We start from the raw sequence: 26,137 nt of genomic DNA on the forward strand, positions 1-26,137 counted from the left end.
TGACAATGGGCCATTCCTGCTGGAGTGATGGTAGCTGTAGCACAAAACATCTGGAGAGCACCAGATTGGCAAAGCCTGCCCTATATCCCCTCCCCCCGCCCCACTATGGCCATACATTTCGAAATTAAAACCTCCAAAAAATTCAGCCTTTCCAGGATGGGCAGGTGATCCAAGCGTTTGATAATTTTGGTTACCCTTTTCAGCACTTGTTCCAACATCCTTTTCGATACAAGGCAACAGGAGCTGTTCGCCACATTCCAAATGTGGCCACGTCATTTTCAAGCCTTCCAAAAACATTTGCCTCCTTTAGGACAAGGGAGAATAAGGTCACATAAGTTAGCCCTAACGTCCCCATTCCGGTAGAGGTTTGAAGGGCAATTCTACGTGAACTTGGGGGATGGAACCAAATGCACACAGAAGGTCCCTTCAGACTGCATTCCCAGTTACATGGAGGCTTCTATGTGTGTTCAACTGAAGGTGTGGAGAAATCACCTTCAGACCTCTGCACTGAACAGGTGACCATCTGAAACACCATCCAACAGGAATAGGGGGCAGAGTTTACAAACATGGTCTTTCTGCCCTCTTTCGGCGTTCTCTCTGAATGTATGAAGAGGGCTGCAAGAAGAGCCATATTTACTAATCAAGTCATACTTTTCTGGTGCACATGTATTTGTGGAGAGGCACTTCTACCTTCCAGTAGTGATTATGACTATGGAATCAAAATGTAAGCTAATGTATTACATATTAGTTACTCCAGAATAGGAGAGTAATATATTATTACTGCACCCTAAAAGGTCAATATGGGCAAGAAAGGGAATAACTAGTCACTGAAACATTACCAAGATATCTTTTTGACATCCTTGCACTATTATCAACCCCTCCAATTAAGGGGTTGATAATAGCATATCCCATTCTGATTTAAACATCTTTTCAGGGTTGGTCTGGTACACTTTGAGACTAAGACCCCAATCTTATAATTATTCCATGTGAACAAATTCCTTCATCCTTGCCAAGCACTATACACCCTCAAGGCCCAAAGTCAAAGTGGGCTGATGTCCAAAAAGAATACATTCCATCCTAAACAATGTTAAGTATTTTTAGTCAATGTTAATCTTTGAAATGAAAAGAAGGAGAAAAGAAGAGAAGGATCGATCTTGGCTGTTCCTTGGAAACTAGATCTGTATAAATCAGTACCCCAAGGCTGCCAAGCTCCATATGAATGATGCTACAGACCATGACAGAGAAACAAATCAAGAGCCTAATGAGTTTCAGAAAGAGGTTTTGTATCCAGCTTGCCAATGTGATTCACATTTGGACAAATGTGACAACGTAATTTGGTTCCTATGGAACTCTGCATCAAGAAATCCGAATGCAGCACTCAAATGTAGATAATGGTTGGCAGGTGATACAACTAAAATCTAGTATATAAATATTTGATTGACAAATAAACAAACAGGTGGGTGCCTTGGCAACGCAACAAGAAAACAATCTTGAGTAAAATCTCTACTTGACGTTCATGGGCATTAAATGTGGATAGAGCTATCAAGTTAATAAATCAGGGCCACAATCTAAAGTTGTAATCAACTGTGTGTATCCAGTCGTCCTCTTCGGTTTTTCAACCCAAACAATTTTGCAAGCTGCATTGAAATGCAAAGTGTGGTTTTCTTTGGGGAGGGGCTGCTATGGTGCGTGTAAGCCAGAAGGCACACTTCTAAAGCTAACTGGATTGTGTCACCCAAGTGTAAAGAACATCACGGGTTGGGAAGGTGTTGTTGTTTTAATCTACATTATTGAAGCTTGAGTTCTAATATTATGACTTCTTGGGTATTAATAACAGTGTTTCATTGCCCTACCAGCACAACAGGGAGGCCCCATGTAATGCATAAGCTCTCTTCCTCCCACTCCCACTTTATCTGGCATTTGGAAGACAAGGATCAATAAAGAATTATGGTGCAATCCAGAGGCATTGAAATCATCAGGAATGTTGCCACTGAGTTCAATGTATTATGGATAGCAGCTTAAGCGATAATGAAATTCAGGAATGATGTGTAGAGTTTCAAATGTAAATGCAGCTTCTCAATGAGAATAATGGTTCCTGGACCTCCTGTAGTTGTCCATCTCTGCTGTAAAGTGACATTTGAAATACAACATGCAATGTTTTAATAGTAAGCAGGGTGGATAAAAATCAATGATTTTTTTTCCAGATTTTTTTTATTTAAATCGGATTGTTTTACTAAAATGCTTTTATTAAAATATAAAAGCATTTTATTAAAATATATAGAATATTATTTATATGAAATATATAGAATATTAGTGGAAAAGGGAGAGATGGAAAGCATAGGTAAGATGGTATAGGAAATAGATTTGAAGGAACAAACAGGGCAACAGAGTTGGAAAGGGATATGGAAACAACGAGTGTTGAGAAACATGTCCGTGAGGATAAAAGAAAATTATTACAAGCTTGTCTGGAGGTGGTACCTAACCCCAGTGAAATTAAATATGATAAGACGAACTCGGCATTATGTTGGAGAGGGTGTCAAGAGAAAGGATCTTATTTACACATGTGGTGGGAATGTAAATTTGTACAAAAATTATGGAAAATGGTGTTTAATGAGATAAAAGAAATTATAGGAATGGAGATAGAAGAGACACCAACTGTGGCATTGTTATCAGTGTATGGAGAATTGAATTGTAATCAAGAGATAAAAGAATTGATAACGAATTTGTTAACAGCTGCAAGATTAATGATATCCAGGAACTGGAAGGTTCAAGGGGATTATCATATAGAAGATTGGTACAAAGAAATATGGGATATTGCTATTAACGATAAACTAACATGTAACATGAGAGTGAGAAGAGGAATGACAAAAACGAATGGTTTTGAAGTAATATGGAAACAGTTTTTGGACTTTGTATTATTAAAGGGGAGAGGGAAAACACCTCCAGAGGAATTAATGAGATTTTGGAAATCAGAATAAGATCCCTGGGTTGAGGGAGCATGTTAATGTTAATCAATGATTAGATTAAACAGAATTAAGTTAAAATATATGTTTATTAATTTGTTTAGTATGTCTTATTATGTATTATGGGGTATTATTTTATATTGTATTGTTTGTATTGTTTGTAAATATATATATGAAATCACAATTCCATTGTTCCTTTGCAAATCTATATACACAGAATAAACCCCTTACCTCTTAAATGCTAAGATTAAAAAAATTCAATGAATAGAGTGCACTTTTTTGGGGGGGGAGTCACATGATTAAATCGAGTCTTTCTGAGTAGTGATTTAAATTGTGATTTAAATCATGATTTAAGTCAAATTGATATAAATCAAATCCACCCTGATAGTAAGCATGTAGTAATAAAGTGCTGCCATCCTGCATTGAGCAGGGGGTTGGACTCGATGGCCTCATAGGCCCCTTCCAACTCTACAATTCTATGATTCTATGCTCAAGGTTAAAGTTTTAGTGTCCCCACCCAAAAGCTGGAATTCCTGATTTACAATCCATTTCAAATAAAACAGGGCTAATGTGATTTTTTTTTGCCCGGGGGGGTAGGGGGCGGGGGGTGGCTTCTGAAATCGGCAGGATCGCAAGAAAAATGTGTGAGCACTACAGGGAAGTTCAACAATCCTTTCACTGCATGTTTATAAAACCTGCTCAATATTTACTGCAAAGCATGAAAATATTAATCAGTTATTTATCTTCCTGCACGTTAGGAATCAACATCTGGTATATGCACAAGTGATGAAGCTGAACATTTGGCATGAGTGAGTTTTTAATGCTCTTTCCCCCAAACACACCAGGGAAAGTTAACATTCATATATAAGAAACAAAAAAAGTTCCCAGAGCCAACTGTTTCTTTCAAATAATCACTAGCTTCATATAGGAGTGTCTGGTCTACTTTAGAGCATATTTCTGGTTGGAGGAAAAGACTGATCTTAACTAGATTATCTGTGTGCTGTTTCCTACCACTTTTTGTCTTCCTTACAGTATCTTGTTGCCAAGGCTTATTAAACGAGTACAGTCTTCATTGATCTGTTTTATTTCTAGTTCTATTTATTCAATCTAAGATATCGTGCACATCTGGTTTGTCTCAAAAAATGCCGCCTAGGAAAAGTATCCAGCCCAATCTAATCAAGCATAAACTTTCCTATAAATAACAAGAACCTAACCATATCATTGTTAGGAAGACATAAGAGAACATTTAAAAGCAAAAGAAATTCCTGTATATTGGCCATCGGGATTGGAAGGATCTTCTTGACAGCTTAGATATAACTCAAAGGATGCTTTCTAGAGACACAGAGAATCAGTTTTTGAATTGCCCAATTATTTCTATTAAACATATATACTGATAGTGATCTCAATACTCTGAGTGCTGGTTCTTATGAAGCCAAAATGGAACTGCACACATACAAGAGGGAGGTATCAGCAGGAGCCAAGGGAATCCTGAGGTCTGCAGAAATACAAAACATCCATGGACGGCCCTACCATGAGGCAGAGTGAAGTGTTTGCTTCAGGCAGCAGATGCTGGGAGGCGGCAGCCAAGTGTTAAAGGAGAGAGATGTGTGCCAAGCAGTCTGCCCTGTCCACCCCACAACGTAGCCTGATGCCTTCAGAGGCAATGGAGGATTCTCTCCTATTGCAAGTGTTGAAGAAACAGTCCAGTTGGTTTTTGTATGTGGAATTGGGAGACGGTGCCATCTTGTTTCAAAATGTCTTAGGATGGCCCTGGAGGGATCCCAAAACAGCCCAATGAGGACTGAGTATGCTCAATTGATACAGAATGTTGACAGACTGTTGTGAGAGGGGGAATGGGGAAATGATACTTGTACATATGTGTGTGTGAAATGGAGTTTCTGAAATCCAAAACAAGAGTACCCCACAGTGACATGTTTTAGGTCCCATTTAAGTTTACACTATTTTGCATGTTCAGAGGCTAATGTCTCTATGCCCCTTAATCATACAACCTCACCTTTTTTAAATCAACATTGCTGGGAACTATTATTGTTATTAAAAAGGTCTGTGTCCTGTTTTACATAAAATTCTGGTATTATTCGGAAATAATGCTTTTGCTTCTTATTTGTTTTCCACATTACTCGTAAAAGCACCAGCAGCATTTGAATCACAGGGTATCTTCCAGACAGTAATTTAATGAGAAATTCTCATGGGATACATTCTTGTGAATAGGTTCGCATAATGCTCCACTGCTCCTATCATCATGGGCTGAAATAAACCAGATGTGTGTGATATTGCAGTTTTAACAAAGTGAAACAGACCCAGCCTTTTTCTAAAGAACTGCAAACGACCATCAATATAAGAGGTCAATTCATCAGGCTTCATGGCATAAACCCTGAAATGTCTAACAGGCAAACACTCAAGTCTTCTGTTTCTGTAAAATTTATGATGATAAAATATAATATTATCACCAAACTAATTGGTGAGGTTTTCTATTTAACTGAATCATTTTCCTGCCTGCAGGTCAGGTAGATTATATCCAAGCCCCAAAAGTAAATTATTTGGGGGAATGTGAAAATATTGAGAGCCAAATTAACCCCCCTGTATGATTGGTTGGGAACAGGAATGAGAAAGATAGTACTTGTTATGTATCATTAAAATCATCTCAGGATAGTGTACTAAACAGAAGATAATCAATTTGGCATTGATATATTAGTAGGCTGATATGTGAATCAACAAGGTTTTTTTGCAGTATATTTCCAATTAACATGGTTGCACTTAATTGGAATGTCTCATTTGTGGATAGTGATGCTTGCTCTTTAATACTGTGCTTGCCGAAGAGAGAGGATGTCTCATTTTTAAATATATAAATAAATACGCCCTGCCTGGAGATGCCAGGGATTGAACTGGACTTTTCTACATGCAAAGTATGTTCTCGGCCACTGAGCTACAGCCCTCTCCCTAAGTTAGAAAGTGATTCATAATGCTGGCTATACTGCATTGTACTGCCTTAAACTTTCATCTAATGTTGTCCAAGTGCTGGACAGCCACTGGTACTCTAATTGTGAGTTAGGCAAATTTGAATTCCAAAGCAAGTAATTACAATGGTTGATGGCATCTCTAGGAGTTAAACTAAATGTTGTCTTTAATATTTAGCATGAAGCTATATCTATCCTGTTTCCTTATTCAAAAGGAAGCTTGGAGACCCAAACCAGATTGGGTCCCACCCTTGGGCATAGGGTTGTTTTAACTCTTTGCCACCTGCTGTGGTTCTTATCAAGATCCTCACCCTACCTGCCACTTCAATTTGCATATGAAAAAGCCCTCCCCCCCCATTGAAAAAGAACAAATGTAGATGCACATTTCATATTTAAGTAACATGAAATTTGACCCTAACTGTAAGAATCACAGGCAGGGAGCTGCCCTTTCTGAATGTTACTTTGTAAAATATGATGTACCCTGATGGCAAAATGTAAGTAAAAATAATGACAGTATTTTTAATAGCCTACATCATAAATTTGCTGTGAATGATGGTGGTAGCAGGACTGTAAAACAAAGGGAGCGCTATGCAGCAACATTCCCGGGTTATTCGTAGCGTCGAATCAAAGAGCAAGTGTTGGGAAAGAATAAGAATTTGGCTGGGAATTTAGGCAAATCCATACACAGTTTCAAGGTACACAACTTTCAAAATTATAAACCATCCACCTTCCATCCATAAAATATCCCACATCTGTGTGTTCAGAAGGAAAACTGTGAAAAACTAGACCCAGTGCCTAAGAAAAAACCCAGGCCTACTTTTCAACGCATACTATTATGATGATGAAGTGTGCTTGGATTTATTAGAGAATATTATATTCATGATGCTCAGATGGCTTTCTGTTGTCCGGAAATGTAGGCCTTATACCCTGGCACCAGATCACTTACGCTGCTTTTCTTCCAGACGTAATGTTCCTTGTTCCATCAAAAATCAATAAGAAAAGTCATGGCTTCCAACCACCAACAGAGATCAGATTGTTCATTTAAAATAAACCAGATACTAATTTTCTGTTGCATCATCGTCAACATTATTATTCAAGGGATATTTCCCACAGGACTGAATTCCCCCCACCCCAAAATATGATCTACCAAATGTACATGTTCCCCATTTGGAAACATATGGTGCAAAGAGCAATTCATGGTCCGTATCTGAGGAAGGGGTGTTTTATCCCTTGACCACAGAGCCATGGCACTCCATGCTCTTTGCTCTGCTGTTTACTATTTAAGCATCCATAGGTCTCCCCATGTACATCTCACTATGCATTGCCAACAGAGGATTGGCCCGCAACTAGAGAGGCAAAGTCATGCCCTCAACCATTAGGATGCCAGCTCCACGTCTATACCCTAAATGCCCTATTGCAACCACACAGGATATGAACTAGTAATTGTACAGCAGCAATGACAGCTTCTGCTATCCCACTAGTACAAGGATGGGCCAGCTTTTTTAGCACAAGGGCGAAATTGGCTCTGGGCCAGCATGTCAGCACCACATCCTGATGTGGGTAAAGGTACATCTCAAACTGGGCAGGGCTGTTCCATGGCTGGCATGACACACACACCCTCCACATGATTGCCCAGAACTATACTCACACTCCCCGGTTTTATTATAAAATCATGAAATAGTAGAGTTGGAAGGGGCCTATAAGTCCCTTGAGTCCAACCCCCTGCTCAATGCAGGAATCCACCTTAAAGCATACCTGACAGATAGCTGTCCAGCTGCATCTTGAATGTCTCTAGGGTGGGACAGCCCACTAAGTCCCTAGATAATTGACTCCATTGTCGTACTGCTCTAACAGTCAGGACATTTTTCCTGTTGTCCAGCCAGAATCTGGCTTCCTGTAACTTGAGCCCAGTATTCCAAGTCCTGCACTCTGGGTGCGACAAAGGTGTTTATCTCTTTGTAGCTAATGTATTTCACTCTTTTTATTTGTATAGCGCCATATACACTCCTTAAACGGGGGAACAATTAAAAAGTATTTAAAATGATAAAAATAAAAATTCTAAATAAATTAATTAAACAAATTATATTGAGTCGGGACCATTAGTCCATCTACTACAGTATTGTCTACGCTGACTGGCAGTGGCCATCCAGGGTTTCAAAAGCAGTCTTTTCAAGCCTTAAATAGAGATGCCTGGAATTGAACCTGGCACCTTCTACAGGCAAAGAATGTGCTCTACCACTAAGCTATTGTCCTACGTATGTTTCCTAATTTCAAGGTCAGTTCAGCCATTAATTTCTTTTACCAAAAGGGGCCTGGATCCAGCTCAAGTTAGTCATGACAGCTAACATTAGCAGGATTGGGGCCAATGCATTTTAAGCATACACCTAAAAACGCAATGTGTAAATGCAGCAAATAAAGACTTGCAAACATGTACATCAAATTTCTCTGGTCTGGACACAATACTAAACCAAAGTGCCCCACTGTAGGAATGAAACTGCTTGAGCCTTTGGGCTCAAACACTCCCCTCTCCTCCTCTGGCACGCTTACAGGTTTAAGCTAGGTGTGATATGTTCCATCTGACAAGCACAAACATGGGTTAGCTGAAACTATAGTTTAATGAAACAAGTCAAGATGAAACTATGGTTTCTGATCCTGGCTTGTTTCAAGATACCATAGCTCAAACTAACCATGTTTAGCCCAGTACACATGTAATTAAAAAAAACTTGGCTACTTTAAATAAGGAAGCTTCCAATCTCCTCCTCTGGTTCACACCAGGGAAGGAGAAAGTCACTGATTGGGCAGCTTCTTGTTATGTAAACACTTTAATAGTAAACCTAGACTGGCCTCTGAATGTGTGAAATGAATAAGGGATTTACAATAGGCAAAAATGTTCAAAATAATAACTAAGGTTAACTGGGTAGCAACCCTCACAAGACTCTAATTTCACAGGCTTAAAGGTGTCCCCCCGTGTTTGCATTGTTAGAAGCATACAGGAAGGTATGGAAGTACAAGATACAAACCTGCACATCGTAAGTCCCATTTAGCAAGATGGGCCTTTGGGAATGGATGTCCTGTAGGACTCCTGACAACACAGAACAATTGACTTTCTGGAAGTCTTTGGAGTGGCTGAACTGCACCATGTTGTGAAGAGCCAAAATTTTAGTGTCGAGCTCAGCATCCTGCCGGGTGCGGTTGTGCAGCCCGAGGTGGTACTTGCGGAAGTGTTTGATGAGATCTGTGGGGTCGTTCCCATAGTAACCATAGCCACAGATGTTGCATTTGAAGTCCTGAAGCTCTGGAGAGAGAGGCGCCGTATCTGGGTTCTCGCTCGCCAACAAATCTGCTTTCAATTTGTTTGGCCTTAAGTCCCCATCTGAAGGCACTTGTGGGTTTTTTGAGGCCACCGAGGCTGGGCTTGAACCCCGTCCCTCGGCTTGACCGCTTTGCACGTGCACTGCGTCGTCCATAGATTTTGGCGACGTGCGATGCTCTTCGCTTTTCTCTGTCAGATCTCCTGACGGCGTGCAGACCACATCTTGGGTGTCATCTGCATCTGATCTGTGAGGAGACTTCAAGGACTCTGAGATTCCCCCAACAGCTGGAGATGAGAAGGCCGGCATATTTCTGTCTGTCACCTCATCATGAGGGAAGGATGGGACATTTCCTCCCTTATTGTGGCTTTCATAATTGAAGCCAGCCTTTTCACTCGACGTTGAGCTTTTCAAGTCCTTTTTAGAGCTGGGAGATGGCTCTGGGACATGCGTGCAAACCCCCTCCTTGTCATTTTGCTCCGCAGCCTCACCCGGCTCAGCGTTTTCTTGCATCTGACCGGCAGAAAATTCTTGCTTCCTTTCAATATTGTCACTTTCCGTATCGGGAGACTTGAGGGTCTCTGTTTCACCTTCACTAGCAACGTTTCTTAGAGGGGGGTTCTTTTTCCGGACCATATCTGAAAACATAACACATACCACAAGAAGAAATCAATGTGTTAATAAGACGGTTAGCATACATAATCAAATCCAGCATCCCTTACCCCCCACATACTTAAAGATGCAGTTTTTGCCAGACCCAAAAAAATAAAAATAAAAATCTCCAGAAGATTTTATAAGGCACTGGCGACATCCTATGCACGCTAACTTGGGAATAAATCTTACTGAAAGAAATAAGACTTACTTCCAGGTAAACAAGGATATATCTGAACCCCCAAGTAACCATAACTTTATTCTGATGTTTACTGCTTTACTGTATGCTGCCTGCCCTAGTCGTTTTACTGAATGTTGGCTAAGATAATTTTTCTTTTTTAAAAATAATAATAGACAAATAAAAAGCTTGGGGGTGGGCTGCATGTTTTTGATCAGATATTAGCAATGAAATCAACATTCTATAAGGAAATGTAAATACATTCCAATGTGATTTCTGAACAAATGTCCTCCCAAAATGAAATTTGAGCAAGTTTAAAGTGTCTCTAGTAATGTAGCACTCTTCCAGTTCAATTCACCCCTTAACTAGACATCTTTATGAAAGCATTCCTGATGGTCTTCCAATAACACCATGTTGAAATCCTTTTATAAATAGTATTATTAGAATAAAGAACATCTAAAGGAAAGGCTCCAACGACATCCGTGTGCTAGAACTATTGCTGGTGCATAAACCAGGAAACCCATTGCACTATCAAATGCTATTGATGTTGCACAAGCATTGGTTTATGCTAGTGCAACATTACTAGCACTAGTGCACAAGGAGTGTTGGAGCCTTCCCAAAGGGTCATAACAAGATCAGTGTTCAGTACATACACACATGTACCAGGTTTACAGGTTCTGCCTTCCTACTGTTGTAGCCCTTTCCTCAAAGCCACCTTATATTTTAAGTTGACAAATCTAGGAATTGCCTCTTCATATTGAAAACATGGAATTGAAGCGGACCAGGAAGCTGTTAGTTTCTTCAAATAGACTACATGAACATTTTCTTTTAAAAAAGACTAGATGTTATGAGACAGCTGCCACTCACACAAGAAATCTTCCCCATCTAGAATTTCAGAAGATAAACAATGGCAGACATTTATTTATTTATTTGTTTATTTATTTCATTTCTATACCGCCCAATAGCTGAAGCTCTCTGGACAGTTCACAAAAACTACATAAAGTTTCATATTTTTCATGGCCTGTGCATGATCTGCATGGTTATCAAGTAAATGCAATGCTCAAATGATACTTTTTAATTGGCTTTCATATTATAACGTTTCAGTAGTGTCTAGATCAGCCTTCCTGAACTTGGTGCCCTCTAGATGTTTTGGACTACAACTCTCAGCATTCCTGACCACTGGCCATGCTGGATGTGGCTGATGGGAGTTGAAGTCCAAACATCTAGCGGGCACCAGTTGGAAAGGGCTGGTCTAAGTTCTCAAGCTTGAGTGGAAGGTGTAAAGCATGAAGTTCCACAGAGGAAGAGAGGTACAGAATCACTTTCCTGCTGTCCAACCACTGGGTGAGCTCAGTATCCCCTTGCTGAAAGTACTCACTGATCCACATTGGATTGGTGGAGCTAACCTCACCCCTACTGCCCAAATCATCCCAATGTGTCTGGGAAAGAAGAGCGCTTAGGAAGAGCTGCTGCTTCATTCAAATAACGGCTCAGTTCAGACCACACTTTTCTATATGCAGTGGGAAAACTTCACTCAACAGTGGAGTTAGAATACAACATGTTCTAACTTCACCATTGTGTGACTGTGGGCTACCACGGAGTTGAGTAAAAGGCAACGTGATGTTTGATTGACAGTTCGTTCGCCCTCTCTCCTCTCCCAGTCCTCCCAATGGTATCTCATCAGCCATTGCTGCGAAAAGAAAACAATCCCAGCGGCTCTCCTGGAGCGGCACTGCCTCCTTTTGCCACTCTTGCCAGAGAACTCTGTAGCCAGTGGGAAAAGTCAACTCAATGAAATGGAAAACTCCCAAGAACCCTCCACACAACACACAACACACCAGTTGTGCAAGAACTCTCCTCTGGAAAGTGTGGATATTCAGCATGGAGTATTTTCTAAAAAAAAAAAAAAAAAAAACCTCCACCATGGAGTGGAGTTTTCCTTCCAGACAACACATCTCTCAACAGTGGCGTAAAAACTCCACCATGGAGTTCTAAAACCACTGTTGAGAAATGTATTATCTGAACTGAGCCAATGTCTTGCTTCTAATGCCAGTATTGCATCAGTGTCCCAATGCACGGATCCCTGCACAGTTAGCAACTTCATCTGTGGACAAGATGTTCAGGCTATGGGCTGGGTGGGGCAGAAGATACAACTTTCTGAACCTCCCCCCCCCCGCCCCCCACCAAATGACAAAATAAGTATCAACATTTTCATCTGGGAAGATATTTTTTTTGTGAAGCATCAAAAGCCTCAACCTTCCTTCACCCCTTCTCAAGTTTTTTTCCAAAAAATCAGTTTCCTTGGACAGTGTCTGCGGCAGTGTGCCCTTAAAGAAAGATATGCTTTTCTTCTGTATTTGTGCACTATCAATATCATTTTTCAAGAAGACATATTATCTAAATAAAAGCCCATTTGCAGTACTTCTAAATGGAGGAAACTATCTACTGGCAAGTCATGTTAGACAGAGTGAGAATATAAAGAAAGCATATAGGCATTCTGCAATTACTATCTCTAAGACAAATAACAGATTGCACAATGCTTCATGGTGTGCCAAGAAGTTTTCCAGTTAACATTTCCACTTGGAAAAAAAAAATTAAAAAAAAATATTACATACTTGTAAAATCATACCCAGCATTGACTTCATAAGGCATGTGGCTCTAGAATGCTTTTTTGTTGTGTGTGTATTTTGTTTGTTTTTGCTTTTACAGTTATTAATTCTATTAGTCAACTAGCTCGAGGGCTAACACAACTGGCTTAGGAGGTACACGGAAGACACAGAAGACATTTTGAGAGCTGATCTGCACATCTGCAAAAGAAAACAAAAAAAAATGCCTTCCTAAATAATGCATTCACGATCTGTTATTGTTGCTTTTTTACTTAAAAACATGACCATGCCTAATTGATATTCAGCATATCTACTATGGCAAGAAATAATGCTCATGGCAAACTGTACCCTGTTTACCAAAAAGCACACAAAGTTAACACACTTCTTCCCTTCTTTCCCATGCACACTTCTTGCACACACATTCTTACATATTCCGATCCCATTTATTTCAGTGTGGTGTAGTGGCTAAGGTGTTGGACTGGGAGTCGGGAGATCCGGCCATGGAAACCCAGTGGGTAACTTTGGGCCAGTCACAAACTCTCAGTCCAACCTACCTCACAGGGTTGTTGTTGTGAGGATAACATGAAGAGGGGGAGGATTATGTACACCACCTTGGGTTCCATGGAGGAAAAAAGCCAGAATGTAAACGTAATAAATAAATAAATAAATAAATAAATAAATAAATTTGGGATGTATCCATCCTTTTTACAACCAATCCTACCCCCAGAAAGAGAGCAGCATCCGGACACTTTGGGCAGAATCAGCTCAAGCCTTAATTAGAGTAGGTCCGCTGAAATGAATGGACCTTAAGTTAGTCATCACTAGCATACATTTCAATGGGTCTACTCTGAGTAGGGCCTGAGTTGGAATCTTGCCCAAATTTTAAAAACTTGTTCCACTAACTTCCAGGAAATCAGTCACAAAATCATAACCTTTCCTTTTCCTCTCCTGTTACCACCCTAGTCCAGATCCTGGGATTCTTAAGCGTAGGTAACTGTCCTGGTCTTATGAAACAGTGTCATAAGAACCTAAGAAGTGCTATGCTGGATCAGACCAAGGGTCCATCTAGTTCAGCATTCTGTTCACACAGTGGCCAACCAGCCATTGGCCAGGGACCCAGGACATGGTGCAACAGCACCCTCCCACCCACCAATGTTCCCCAGCAACTGGTGCACACAGGCTTACTGCCTCGAATACTGGAGATAGCACACAACCATCCTACTAGCCATTGATAGCCTTTGCCTCCAGGAATTTATCCAACCCCCTTTTAAAGCCATCCAAATTGATGGCCATCACTACATCTTGTAGTAGTGAGTTCCAGAATTTAACTATGCGCTGTGTGAAGAAGCACTTCCCCTTATTTGTTCTAGATCTTCCACGCTACCATTCCATTCCTGTCAGGATTCTCCACACTACCATTCCATTCCTGCATGCCAGTACAGCTTAACCTCTTCGCAAGTGTAAAAGCTACCCACACAATTACAACCAATGTCTAGCATAGATTTGCAGGTCCAACATCAAGTTAAAAATATGCACTTTGAACCCCTCCCAAATGTAACAAAAAGACAAACCAGGCGTGCATGTGTATATTCTGCATGTGCTCACCAGTTCAGCCATAAAGCAAGGGTACTGTGGGGTTAACTTTTGATGTAAAGGAATGGATGAGAGCGAAACACATCCCCTAGCAGTGTTCTCTAGAGCTTTAAAATAAGCATATATGAGCTGGGATTACTGACACAATACCAGAGCTTGAATTATAGGAGAGGGGTGTGTGTGATAGAAGTTCATTAAGTCTCCCCACCACCACCACCCTTCTCAAAACAGTAGCTAAGGGTACTGGCAAAAGAGGCAATGGGCTGGATCAACTCTGCCTTGTGCTCCTTCCACATCCAGCCACCCCAGTTAATTGATCAGAGGTTGCGTATTTAAAGAGATGGCAGCAATCACCAAGGCAAATCCTGGGTTAATTAGCCCACAATATGCCACCATCACATGTGAACAAGGCAACAAGAGTGAGCTTGGGCCTGCAAGAAACTTGGCGGAACTGGCTGAAGCACAATCCATGGCACACAGCAATAACACCGCACATGAGAACTACACCAGGTTTAGGAAATTTCTTTTCTTTTTAAAATCAGGGTAGGTAAACAATTCTTTATTTATTTGCTTTTTTTTTTTTTACTCTAGCATATCCATTAGAAACAGTTGTAAAGCAGGATGTGGGGGAAGGAAAGAAATGAGAAATGTTAATTATGTGCCTCACAACAGAAATAATATGCATAGCTTTCGGGTGGGGCATAAAACCAAGGTTTAAAATGAATATACTGCACACCTGAGCCTAGTGAGTAAGGCATGGCCTATAGTTTTATATTTAAAGTCTAGGACGTGCACTAACTAGCCAACTACAAATGCTTTTTAACTAATTACAAGCAGAGTTTCTTCCATTTTTTCTGGTTACTGATGGAACGCCTCTCCGACATGAACCTACCCGTACACTGCGCTCAACATCTAAGGTTCTCCTCCGAGTGTCTACTCCGAGGGAAGCTCGGAGGATGGCAACAAGGGAGAGGGCCTTTTCGGTGGTGGCCCGACTGTGGAATGATCTCCCCGATGAGGCTCACCTGGCGCCAACATTGTTATCTTTTAGGCCCCAGGTCAAGACTTTTCTCTTCTCCCAGGCATTTAACACCATTTAACAACGCTAAGTTTGTTTTTGAATGGACCCCCAGAACTGTTGTTTTTAAATGGATACTGTTGTTTTATACTGTTGTTTTTATGTTTTTAAATTTTGTATACTTTTAATGTTTACTGTTTTTAACTTTTGTAAACCGCCCAGAGAGCTTCGGCTATGGGGCGGTATATAAATGTAAAATTTATTCATTTATGTTATATATTACATTTTTATACTGCCCAATAGCCAAGGCTCTCTGGGGGTTTCCAAATAAAAACATAAAACATAACAAGTCAAGATTTAAAACTTGAAAAACTTAGAAATGCCATACAAAACCAGAATAAGTTACAGTCCAGGGAAAGCCTGTCTAAAAAGATATGCTTTCAGGAGGAGTATAAAAGATGTTACATTTTCCGCCTCCTGAAGTGCATGAAGGAGGGTTTTCCAGAGGGTAGGTGCCGCTACAGAGAAGGCCCGCCGTCAAGGTTCTTCGTGACAATGTTCTGTTCGTTTTGGAATGACGAGAAAGACCTTCTTTGACAATTATAAATGTCACCTAAGTGTATACAAGGGAAGGCGGTCTGCCAAAGTTGTAAGAGCTTCATAGGATAATAACATAACCTTGTATGTGGCTAAGTAGCTAGCTAATAGGCAGTCAGTGGGTTAAGTTAATCATATATTAATTCTCAGAAGTAGCTATGGAAAATTCTGTGCATTGCAAATGGCTTAATACTTTCCTACTGTCCTAGGAAGTTAAACTTTGATTAATTGACTATGGAGAACTTTGTGATCTTCTGATGACAGTCACTATATGGTGCAATGTTATTGGAATAACTGGAACCAAAATCATTTTCAGTCTCTTAACATTTGTCAGAAAGAGTAGGAGTGATCCTTATATTAAAAGAAAACAATCAAGGTGCACTTTTAAATGAAAACTTGCCCAGAGGACAGTAATAGACAACTGTCAGTGAATTACAAATACAATTTTTTCCAACTAAACATATGCAAGATTAGGAAACAATTCATCACATACTTCTTTAGTCTAACTATTGCAGAGCCAGTATTTATTTAAAAGGAGCCCACAAAATGAATGGAGATTTAATCAGCAGGGCCTGGCAGGTTGTCTCTTCACGCAATGGATGTCTATTTGTTTCTTATTGGTGAATTAATTAAGTGCACAGAATTTATAGCAATCTTTTCATTTTTTTTTAATGAAAATGAAGAAGAAAGTGTTCTCCAGACTTTTGTTCCAAAAAGTTAATATATTGGGGGGGGGGGGGTCGGGTCCTAAGAAAATGTGTGTTAAGAAGTTTGTATTAAGAAAGACTGTGTAGTTTGGTTTTGAATTATTCACTATGTTCGGATTGTAAGCGTGCAGACAAGACCTGTGTTGTTATATTAAAACAAACTGATCAACATTTGGACATTTTAGGTGCAATCATCACCACTACAAACTGCCAATCCCTACAAAAATAAAGGAAAAGGCAGATTTCTGCATCTCAATTCATATAGTCCATTGATTCCGGAATCATTATTAAGCTAACAGGTGGGACCCATTACTAATGGAGAGAATGGATCAATTGCAAAGGGAAGACGAGGTGCAATATTAAACAGCCCAATCTATGAGACTACACGAGAGATGCTTGTGGAGGTATCTTTGACAGTTTAGATATATAAAAATATGTGTTAAATATTATTTTGAAAGTAAGCAAACTTCTAAATAGATATTTTGAGTGAAAAATCTACATTTCAATATGTGTACTTAAACAGGAAATTTAAAGTTTTTTTTAAAAAAAAAGTTACTGATGGAGGTGGAAGCGGAGCAAAACATGAGAAAGTGACATGAACCTGAAATGGACAGCTGCATCCAGTTCTATAAGAGACACAGGCCTTAGCTAAACCTAAGGTTTATCCCAGGATTGTCCCTGGGTAATCCCTGTTCATGTAAATGACACAAAGGATATCCCGGGAGCAGGCAGGGACGACCACAGGATAACCCTTAGGTCTAGCTAAGGCCAGAGTGAGTGTGCTAAAGGGGAACTTAACTGACCCTGGCATCTCCATGGAGAGCTGCTGCCAATCAAGGTGAACAGCGTAAGGCAGCTTCCTGTGTTCAAGAAGAGCCATGCTGGATTAGACCAAGGACCCACATAGTCCAGCATTCTGTTCACACAGTGGCCGACTAGCTGTTGACTGGAAACACACAAGCAAGACATGAGTGCAACAGTGCTCAGCAACTGGTGTACACAAGCATACTGCCTCTGATACTGAAGATAACCTACATCCATCAGGACTAATAGCCATTGATATCCTCGAGGAATTTATCCAATCCCCTTTTAAAAATTGGTGGCCATCACCATATCTTGTGGTATCAAATTCCATAGTTCAAATATGTGCTTTGTGAAGAAATACTTCCTTTTTTCAATCTGTTCTGAATCTCACACCAATCAGTTTCATGGGATGAACGTGGGTTCTAGTGTTATGAGAGGCAGAAAAATGTCTCCCTACCCACATTCTCCGCCTTCTTATTATTATCGCCTTCTCTCTCTCTCTGCCACACTACAATGCGGATATTCTAATGTAACTGATTAGCAGCAGTTTCAGCCCAGATAAAAACAATCAGAAAAAGAAAAGGAAAGAGAGAAAAGTAAAAAAGAAAAAGACAAAGACAAGGGAGGATCACAGCCTTAAAAAGAAGCTGAGAAATATATTAAATAAATAATAAAAAAATACAAATACAATGGTTCACACAACACATAATTATTGAATTTATTAGCGTAAGATGCAGTGATTGCCACTAACTCCGAAAGCTTGTTAAAAAACTGGACAAATTTCAGAGAGGACAGATGTGTCAATTATTATTAACAAGGTTGGGAAAATCTTCTAGTGGGGTTGCACTGAGCTTCTGATGGGGATTCTGTTGAAGTAATGGATCTACACCACAAACGGCCAACCAATCAACATAATCTTTTTGCTTTTCCCTCCTTTGATTCATAAGGTTATTTTTTTTTCTGCAGCCACAAAACCCCTGAGAGTGAGCCTAGAAATACTATACTAAAATGTAACCTGGCCGCAACATGTTCTGATGCTCAACCTTCTCAGTGCACCACTTAAAATCTACCCGCTTAACAGATCAAGAAAATGCAAGGCCATTTGTGGCTTTGTTGGTTTTGAGGGCAGAATCATGACTAGAACTCTAAGGGCTTTTTCAGGGGAGAAAGAAGAATCTCAAATATTCTACATGGCATCTCTAGGACACAGGAAGGTTGCAGAACACCTGGTCAGGAGCTCCAAAGTCTGCAGCCCTGATTGTGGTACAGAGCAGCTTTTCCCCATTTAGTGCCCTCCAAATGTACTGGGATACAACTCCTATCAGTACCAGACAGCATAGCGAATAGTCAAGGATGATGAGACCCGTTAGTCCAAACCATCTGGAGGCACCAGCTTGAGGAATGCGCATACAGAATCAGCCCTATATTCCTACCTGCTTCTGCCTCCTCCTCAGCTTAGAAGGCAAACAACAAGAAGGGACAAAGGAGAAATTGGGCTTGTTTGCATGACACAACCATGGCTGCATGACCATGGCTTATTTAACCTATGATGAAGCTACAGCATGCGTAGCTGCCATTTTGAATATGCAACCCTCCCTTGCTAGTTGACGTTTCATGCAAACCCAACATGCATGGGTTAAGCAAGGGTTAAACAGTTTTTATTTATTTATTTTTATTCCTTTCGTCGCCAGCTGAAGACCTTTTTATTCTCTCAGTATTTTAACACTTAATTTTAACTTGTTTTAACTCTGTATTTTAATCTTATATGAATTTTGCTGCGTGGTTTTATCCTGGTTGTGCTTTTTATACTGTATTTTGTAATTGTGCTTTTAACCTGTTGGTTGTTGTATTGTGGTTTTAATCTTTGTGAACTGCCCAGAGAGCTTCGGCTATTGAGCGGTATAAAAATGTAATAAATAAATAAATAAATACATTTTTATACCGCCCAATAGCCGAAGCTCTTTTTGCATAACCCTGGTCTCTTTTAGGGCTAATCCATGTTTGTTTAACTCTTGCACAACCCACGCTTGCCAGATTCACACAACACGACAATCCCCAAGCAGGGGCTGGATATGGAATGCTCGTCCAAGGTTAAACAACACACCACAAACCATGGTATGCCATCTGAACCTGGACATTATGCCTAAAATGAAGCTAATTGCTGTGTCTTTTGGGTTTTTTGCTCTGGTGTTAACCCTGGGAATGGGAGGAGAGGCTGATCCATTAAAGAAAATGGTTCACTCCTTGGCATTATAAATTGGAGGTGCGGAGGGGGGGGGTCTGTATCAGCACCACAGTGTGGGAAGGGTTAAAGCACCCCTAGCCATTCACACTGCAATCCTGATCCAGATTGAGCTCACTGCTCTTGTACTTTGGGGAGTAGTCTGAATCTCTGTTAATGCACTGTTTATATATTGGATTTTTTTTAAAAAAAAATCCATATTTTAAATGTTCTTAAATGTTTTAAATGTTCTAATGTTGTAGCTTGTTTAATTCTTGTTTTAATTTTTGTATAACTCTATTTGTTTTACCTGTACACATTTCAATTTGTAATGCCGCTTGAGTCCCAGTTTTGGAGAAAAGGTGGGATATAATAATAATAATAATAATGTAAAAAAAGAACAAAAAAAGACAGCAAAAAGGTATGCCTTAACTTAATGTTTGCGTTGGCCCTAATGCTACAGGAAAGGAGAGAGGGACCGCATATGTTCTCTAGTGCACACTCAATTGGCTAGTGGCACCTCCATAGTACTCCAGCATCAGTTAGTCTGCTTTTGCCCAAGATCTCCACTGGACATCATTTCAACTGAAAAGAAATATGCCCCAAAATTCTACGCCTAACAAGGCATGAGATAATTGCTAACTCTCTCCCTCCCGTCCCCACTTCACTTGTCAGTGCACATGGATTCAATGGTGTCTGTCCTCTGGCTAAAGGTCATGCCACTGTTGTATTCTGTACATCTATAAACACGCTTTTGCTGCCAGAAGGTGCTGCAATGGTAGCAGTAGACTTCAGCATATGCCTTCTAAAATAAATAAATAAAAAAAGAAAGAAAGAGATCAAATCACTTTGGAGAAAAAGCTGGTATCACGTTTGAAAGAACATAAGAAGAGTCCTGCTAGACCAGACCAAAGGTCCATCTGCTAAGCTGGTGGCCATCACTACATCTTGTGGCAGCAAATCCTATTAAGTTAATTTTGCACTGTGGGAAGAACCATATTTTTTCTCTCCTGAATCCCCTGCCTTCATTAGATGACCCTTGGTTCTAGAATAAGGAGAGAGATTCTATTTACTTTCTCCATACTATGCATATTTTTATACCCCTCCACCTGTCTAGCCTTTACATATCTTTTCTTTTTCCAATTCTAAAAAGGCCCAAATGTTATAGTCTTTCCTATAGGGGAGTTAGTCCAGCCCCTTTATCATTTTGGATGCCACTTTCTGCATCTTTTCCAGTCGTACAATATCCTCTTTGAGTTGCAATAACCAGACCGGTACACCATATTCCACGGATGGCTACATCATAGATTTGTATAAAGTCATTACAATACTGGCAGTTATATTTTCCATCCCTTTCCTAATGATCCTGAGGAAAGAATGATCCCTTTCGCTTAAATTGCTCTGCAGAGTTTTTGAAACAGTGTCTGGGAAAAGTCTAAGGTCATGTTTAGTCTGGAGTAAATGTACAGTACATTTGATGCCCTGTGGTTTGTGTATATGTATGTAGCAGCAGTAACAGTATTAGCAACAGAAATGCTGATAAGGAATAATAGAAGAGGAAAAGTTTGTGCAATGTTATCATGCACTCCAGAGTATTCAGACATACAACACACCACAACCTAACATACATATATACTCCAGACTAAACAAGCATTAAAATTTCACCTTAAAACTTTTCCCAGGGCATCCAGAGACCAATCAAAGTGTTTGTTGGAAAAGAAGCCAAATTCTGTAGCAAGTGTCTTGTTCATTCCTCTTCAAATTTATTCTCCAGGCATTGATTCTTCTATATTCTTTAAAGAATAAGACGTCTTTAATCCTTCAGCGATAGAAAGTGCCATCTTCTTGAAGCACCTCTCATCAAATAAATCTCTTATTAATTCACATCAAATTAAGGAAGAGCTATATGTCCTATTAGCATATGCTTGAGAGAACGAGGCAGATTAATAGTCATCCAGCTTCTAGAGTATAGGATGAATTAAGTTTTAAGACAGTAGATTTTAAATATGAGACTCAAGTCTAATTCCAGCTTATTACAAACTTCTCAGACAAACGTGTGGAATAAATAAATCCCACTGAAAAGCGAAAGGAAATATTTTAGGGGTAGGAACTGCCAAATTGAAGAAGCATTACAGCTCTTACACTGCAACTGTAATGGATCTCAAATTTATTTATTTATTTACATTATAGTATTTACAATTATGTGTGTGTTTTTAAAAAAGGTCTGTCTCCATGTATTGCTACCATATTGTTGCCATAAAGAGTACAGAAGCCAGCTTGCTGTACGAGAACTGGGTATTATCCCTCTAAACATTCGACATGGTCCTCTCTAATTTGAAACCAGCGCTTAACAATTCTTCTCTCATTTATCCTAACGACTGCCCTACAAGGTGTTAGACTGAGAGATTGTGGCTTGCTCAAGGCCACCCAGTGAGCTTCATGGCTGAGCTAGGATTTCAATGTGTCCAAACCCACACTGAGTCTCTCACACGGCACCAACTCACAGCAAGCCTGTACTGGTTTCTTGGTGTGCATTGAGTCTAGAAACACAAACAACAAACCTTTCCTCTATAAATCACAGAAATTTTGGTTCAGCTTTGGAGGTCTGCAAATGCCTCTTAAGCCATCTGAACAATTTTAAGCCTCTCACATGTGTGTCGGCAACAGATGTTTTGTATCTTGTTCCTGGGGACTACAGCGACGACGCGACAAAACACACGGCCAGAACCATTGTCTCTTTTACTTCCATGCTCCATTTTCAATCTTCCGCTTCTGTGCAAGGAGCTTCAATATGGCACAGGGCAAAGAGCCAAAGTCTTCTATTTTAATAGGTGACTCAGTTGAAAAGCCTATTGGTTGTCTTTGGGAGGCTAGAAGGATAAAGTGACACCGTATTTTCTATGTGAATCCAGAAGAGAATAAGACCACACTTTCTGGAGATTATTTCTCTGCTTGATTGCGAGACTGTTCTGGATAGGTCTAAAATCTATCTTGAAGGCACTTTAACTGTTGTGCATTGAGACGGCTTCTCTGCATGTTCCCCATCAGTTCTTTCATTGCAGAGAAAAAAATCGAAAATGACTGCTCACTGCAGTGAAATAACTATCAAGCGCTAATATCCCTTAGCTCCTCTCGGACAGGCAGTCCAGCCATTCACACCAAACCATGCTGTTTCTTATACTTTTTCATCATGACAGAGTAGTTTAATAGGATTTGTAATATTGGCTCACACTAGTCAATCATCTCAGGGCAACATCTCAGTTGGAGCAGTGTCTTCTTTCTGGCAGGGTGAACGTTCAATAATTAATAGTAGCTAACGAATTCAGGATCCTAACCATTCTCAGCTATGATACTACTAATCACATGCTTAAAATGAAAGACAAAATAAAGCAATTAAAGAACTTGCAATCATCATATCCTTAGATTGGGAGTAAGTATCATTCCATAGATAACTCCAAAAAACAAGGAATTTCACTAATAATACTGAAGTGATAGAGTCAGATAAGTTCTACAAATGCAGTACTCAGATAGATAGATCTGAGAGCCAGTGTGGTATAGTGGCGCAAGTGTTGGACTGGGAGTAGGGAGATCCAGGTTCTAGTCCCCACTTGGCCATGGAAAACCACTGGGTGACTTTGGACCAGTCGCAGACTCTCAGCCCAACCTACCTCACAAGGTTGTTGTGAGGATAAAATGGAGAGAAGGGGGATTATGTATGCCGCCTTGGGTTGCCTGGAGGAAAAAAGGTGGGATATAAATGTGATAGATAGATCCACACATACACACACTCTGTCATTGCAGTATATGTTCTTCTAGATTAGTGCTTTTCAAATTGTTACCAGGAACTCTGGAGCTCCTTGGAGTTTATCAGGTTTCCTCAAAGGAAGATCAGTCGTGGTAAACCAGTTTCCCTAAAAAAACAGCTTGCTATCACTGCTGATCTTTCTTTCCATTGGGAAACCACAGAAAAAAATGGGCATGTTCCTGAGCACACACACAATTCATGGGTAGCAAAAGTGTCTTCTCTCTAACATGCCCCAGACTCCTTTGCCATGTGTAGGAACATCACTGTATAGAAATGCAGCAATAGGAACACTGAGGGCAGGAAACAGTGACCCACTCAGAACATAGGAGATGTTGCATGATGGGATTCTTTGGAATGAGGTTGTTTGACTTTTGGAATCAACAGACTCTCTAGGTGTTCTGTATTGCACAGCCACAAGAAGCCAACTTTTGTAAAAGCACAGAGGCTGTTGAAACCAGAGTGCATTGAAAATGTTGCCCTCGGGTGACCTCAGAACTTGCCAAGGAAAAAGCAGCGAAATTGTAAAGAAAGTCAAAACCAGTGGTCAAATAAGAAAGTTTAAGACAACTGCATGAAAATGACTTATTAAGGAAAGCACTCAACAATATAGCCATTGTTTCATGACCACTTGGTCTTTTATAGCCTTTGGGATCCTGGAACTTGCTTGCTGCTCTCAATTCCCCTTGAGTAGTCATGTGATAACTCACCCACATGGGTACCACTGGCCCACTGCAGAGTCCTAGGAGTCAATACAACTGAACTCTCCGCAGCTGCCACTTAGGCATTATGTTTTAAGTGGTAAGTTGTTTATTTTTGGCCATACTAAGCTTGAGCTGACAGAAAGCCTCATATGATGAATTTTTTCAGTCACTTTATTGACCCAAAGAAAAGAAACATAGAAGGGAATTTCAGCCAGCGATCGAAATCTACTTGTGGTGCTTACCAATTCTAACTAAGTGATGTAGTGGTAGAACTGAACTATGCATGAATGCAATGCAAGAGTATCATTCATCTTCGCTTCTTCATTCTCATGCCGATAAAAATCAGCTATGGAACTACAGCGACCCATGCGCTCCTGAGCTGACAATCACTTGGAGCTGATAATATCATTGGCAGAAGTCCATTTGCCTTTAATCTGGGCAGGATTCAATCCTATGGTTCCCCCCATCCACTGCCTTTGACAAGTGCCTGCTGTTAGCAGGTGCTGAAATAATCAAGAGAAAATTGCTGGCCCAGTAAAGTGCTGAATTGATAACTGGTCAAACCCTGCACAAGTGCCACCCCCCCCCCCCCACACACACAACTAAACTATTATTTAATTAGTTTCAGCATCCAAGAAACAAAACCTTAGGCCTAAAATCAAAAAGGGGGTGAATTGTCCACATGCGCGCACACACACACACACACACACACACACTGCAGCTTTTTGCTCAACATGAATAAACTGGCAGGAAAAAATACTAACATAAGTAAGCATTTTGCCAAAAACTTAAGTAGAAAGATGCATGTGGCAACACTGGAGTTTAGAAAGCTTTAGAGGTTGAAAGTAGACAGGACAGCAAAAGAGCTTTCAAATCCACAAAGTTGGACCCACTGAGCAACTCCTTAAGGATCTCATGTCTTCTTAAGAATCCCATCTTCCTTCTTTTGCCTTCCCCTTTCTGGTGACATAGGGTAGGCCACACTCCAGGCACTTCAGGGTTAACACAACAGTTTACTAGTAAAGTAAAACAAGCAACCTACAACTAAAGGTAGTCTATAAAGCTCAGTGATACCAAGGCATATTAAGAAAACAAAAGTTGCAAAAATGAAAGTTATTTTATTCTAAGCTGCACCTAGACTTCTTCAAGCTGCATCTTTCTGCTTCTTCCTTATGATGTGGTCTTTCTCTGACTCTGCTCTGGCTGGCTCCCTCACTCTTTTATGCCCTCTTCCCCCAAAACAGAAATTACTGTTCCCTCTTTGAAGAAATTAAGCTTAACCAAAGAAAGGAAACTACACTTTTCAGGGATCCTCCCTCCCAACAAAAAGATTCCAGGCCTGACTTTAATATCTTGCCTCAGTAGGCCTCAAACCTTCACAAGTTCTCTGGCTGGCTTACAGAACAAAAATAAAATTATTAAAATATTAAATTATTAAAACACATATTATAGACTTACTGTAGGTCTAAGTGATAAGGCATGGGTGAATAAAAAGGTTCTCATCCTCAGACAGATGGATGGAGCTTCCTCTGAAGAAAGGTCTCCCTCAGATGCAACCCATGTTCCTATGGGCCAACCAAACTGTACACAGTATTCCAAATATAGCTTCACCTTAACATTATAATTACTGTTTCATTTTCATTCCCTTTCTTAATCATTCCAACCACTGAATTTGCCTTTTTCAATACCAAGTTGAGTTAATGGTTTCAATCAGCTACATACAAGCAAGTGAGGCCCAACAAAAAATGTCGTCTTTTCATTCTTACTGACTCAATCTTTTGTTTACTTGTAAAGCTCCATTATGGTGAACACTGACATCCCTATGTATTGACATTCCTACATATTGATGGAGGAATATCCAATAACGATAGAGATTTTGAGAAGGCTGATATTTAGCCTGTCCAAATCCTCTATTTCTCCTACTAATGGAATAGTTTTCCCGTCATTGGGTAGTCAAATCACTCCTCCTCCAGCTTGGACTATAGGAGACTGCCAAAAATGCCTGAA

The 26,137-nt window shown here is 40.1% G+C and overlaps 1 protein-coding gene across 9 annotated transcripts in view; it reads right to left on the reverse strand.

Annotated features, from left to right (window-relative positions):
- Positions 1-26,137, reverse strand: part of TRPS1 (transcriptional repressor GATA binding 1) — a 286,919-nt gene that overhangs the window by 199,460 nt on the left and 61,322 nt on the right. For 4 of the 9 annotated variants that reach the window (XM_063131070.1, XM_063131068.1, XM_063131076.1 and 1 more), the window contains exons 2-3: positions 12,694-12,885; positions 8,959-9,887 (exon numbers count right to left, since the gene is read on the reverse strand). In XM_063131070.1, coding sequence (XP_062987140.1) covers positions 8,959-9,887; positions 12,694-12,730 — 966 coding nt within the window. In that variant the 5' untranslated portion in view covers positions 12,731-12,885. The remainder of the gene's footprint in view (positions 1-8,958; positions 9,888-12,693; positions 12,886-26,137) is intronic. The other 5 variants (XM_063131073.1, XM_063131072.1, XM_063131074.1 and 2 more) reach the window with 2 other exon arrangements.

The sequence above is a fragment of the Elgaria multicarinata genome, chromosome 7 (genome assembly GCF_023053635.1).
Source record: "Elgaria multicarinata webbii isolate HBS135686 ecotype San Diego chromosome 7, rElgMul1.1.pri, whole genome shotgun sequence".
In the NCBI taxonomy this organism is placed as follows: Eukaryota; Metazoa; Chordata; class Lepidosauria; order Squamata; family Anguidae; genus Elgaria; species Elgaria multicarinata.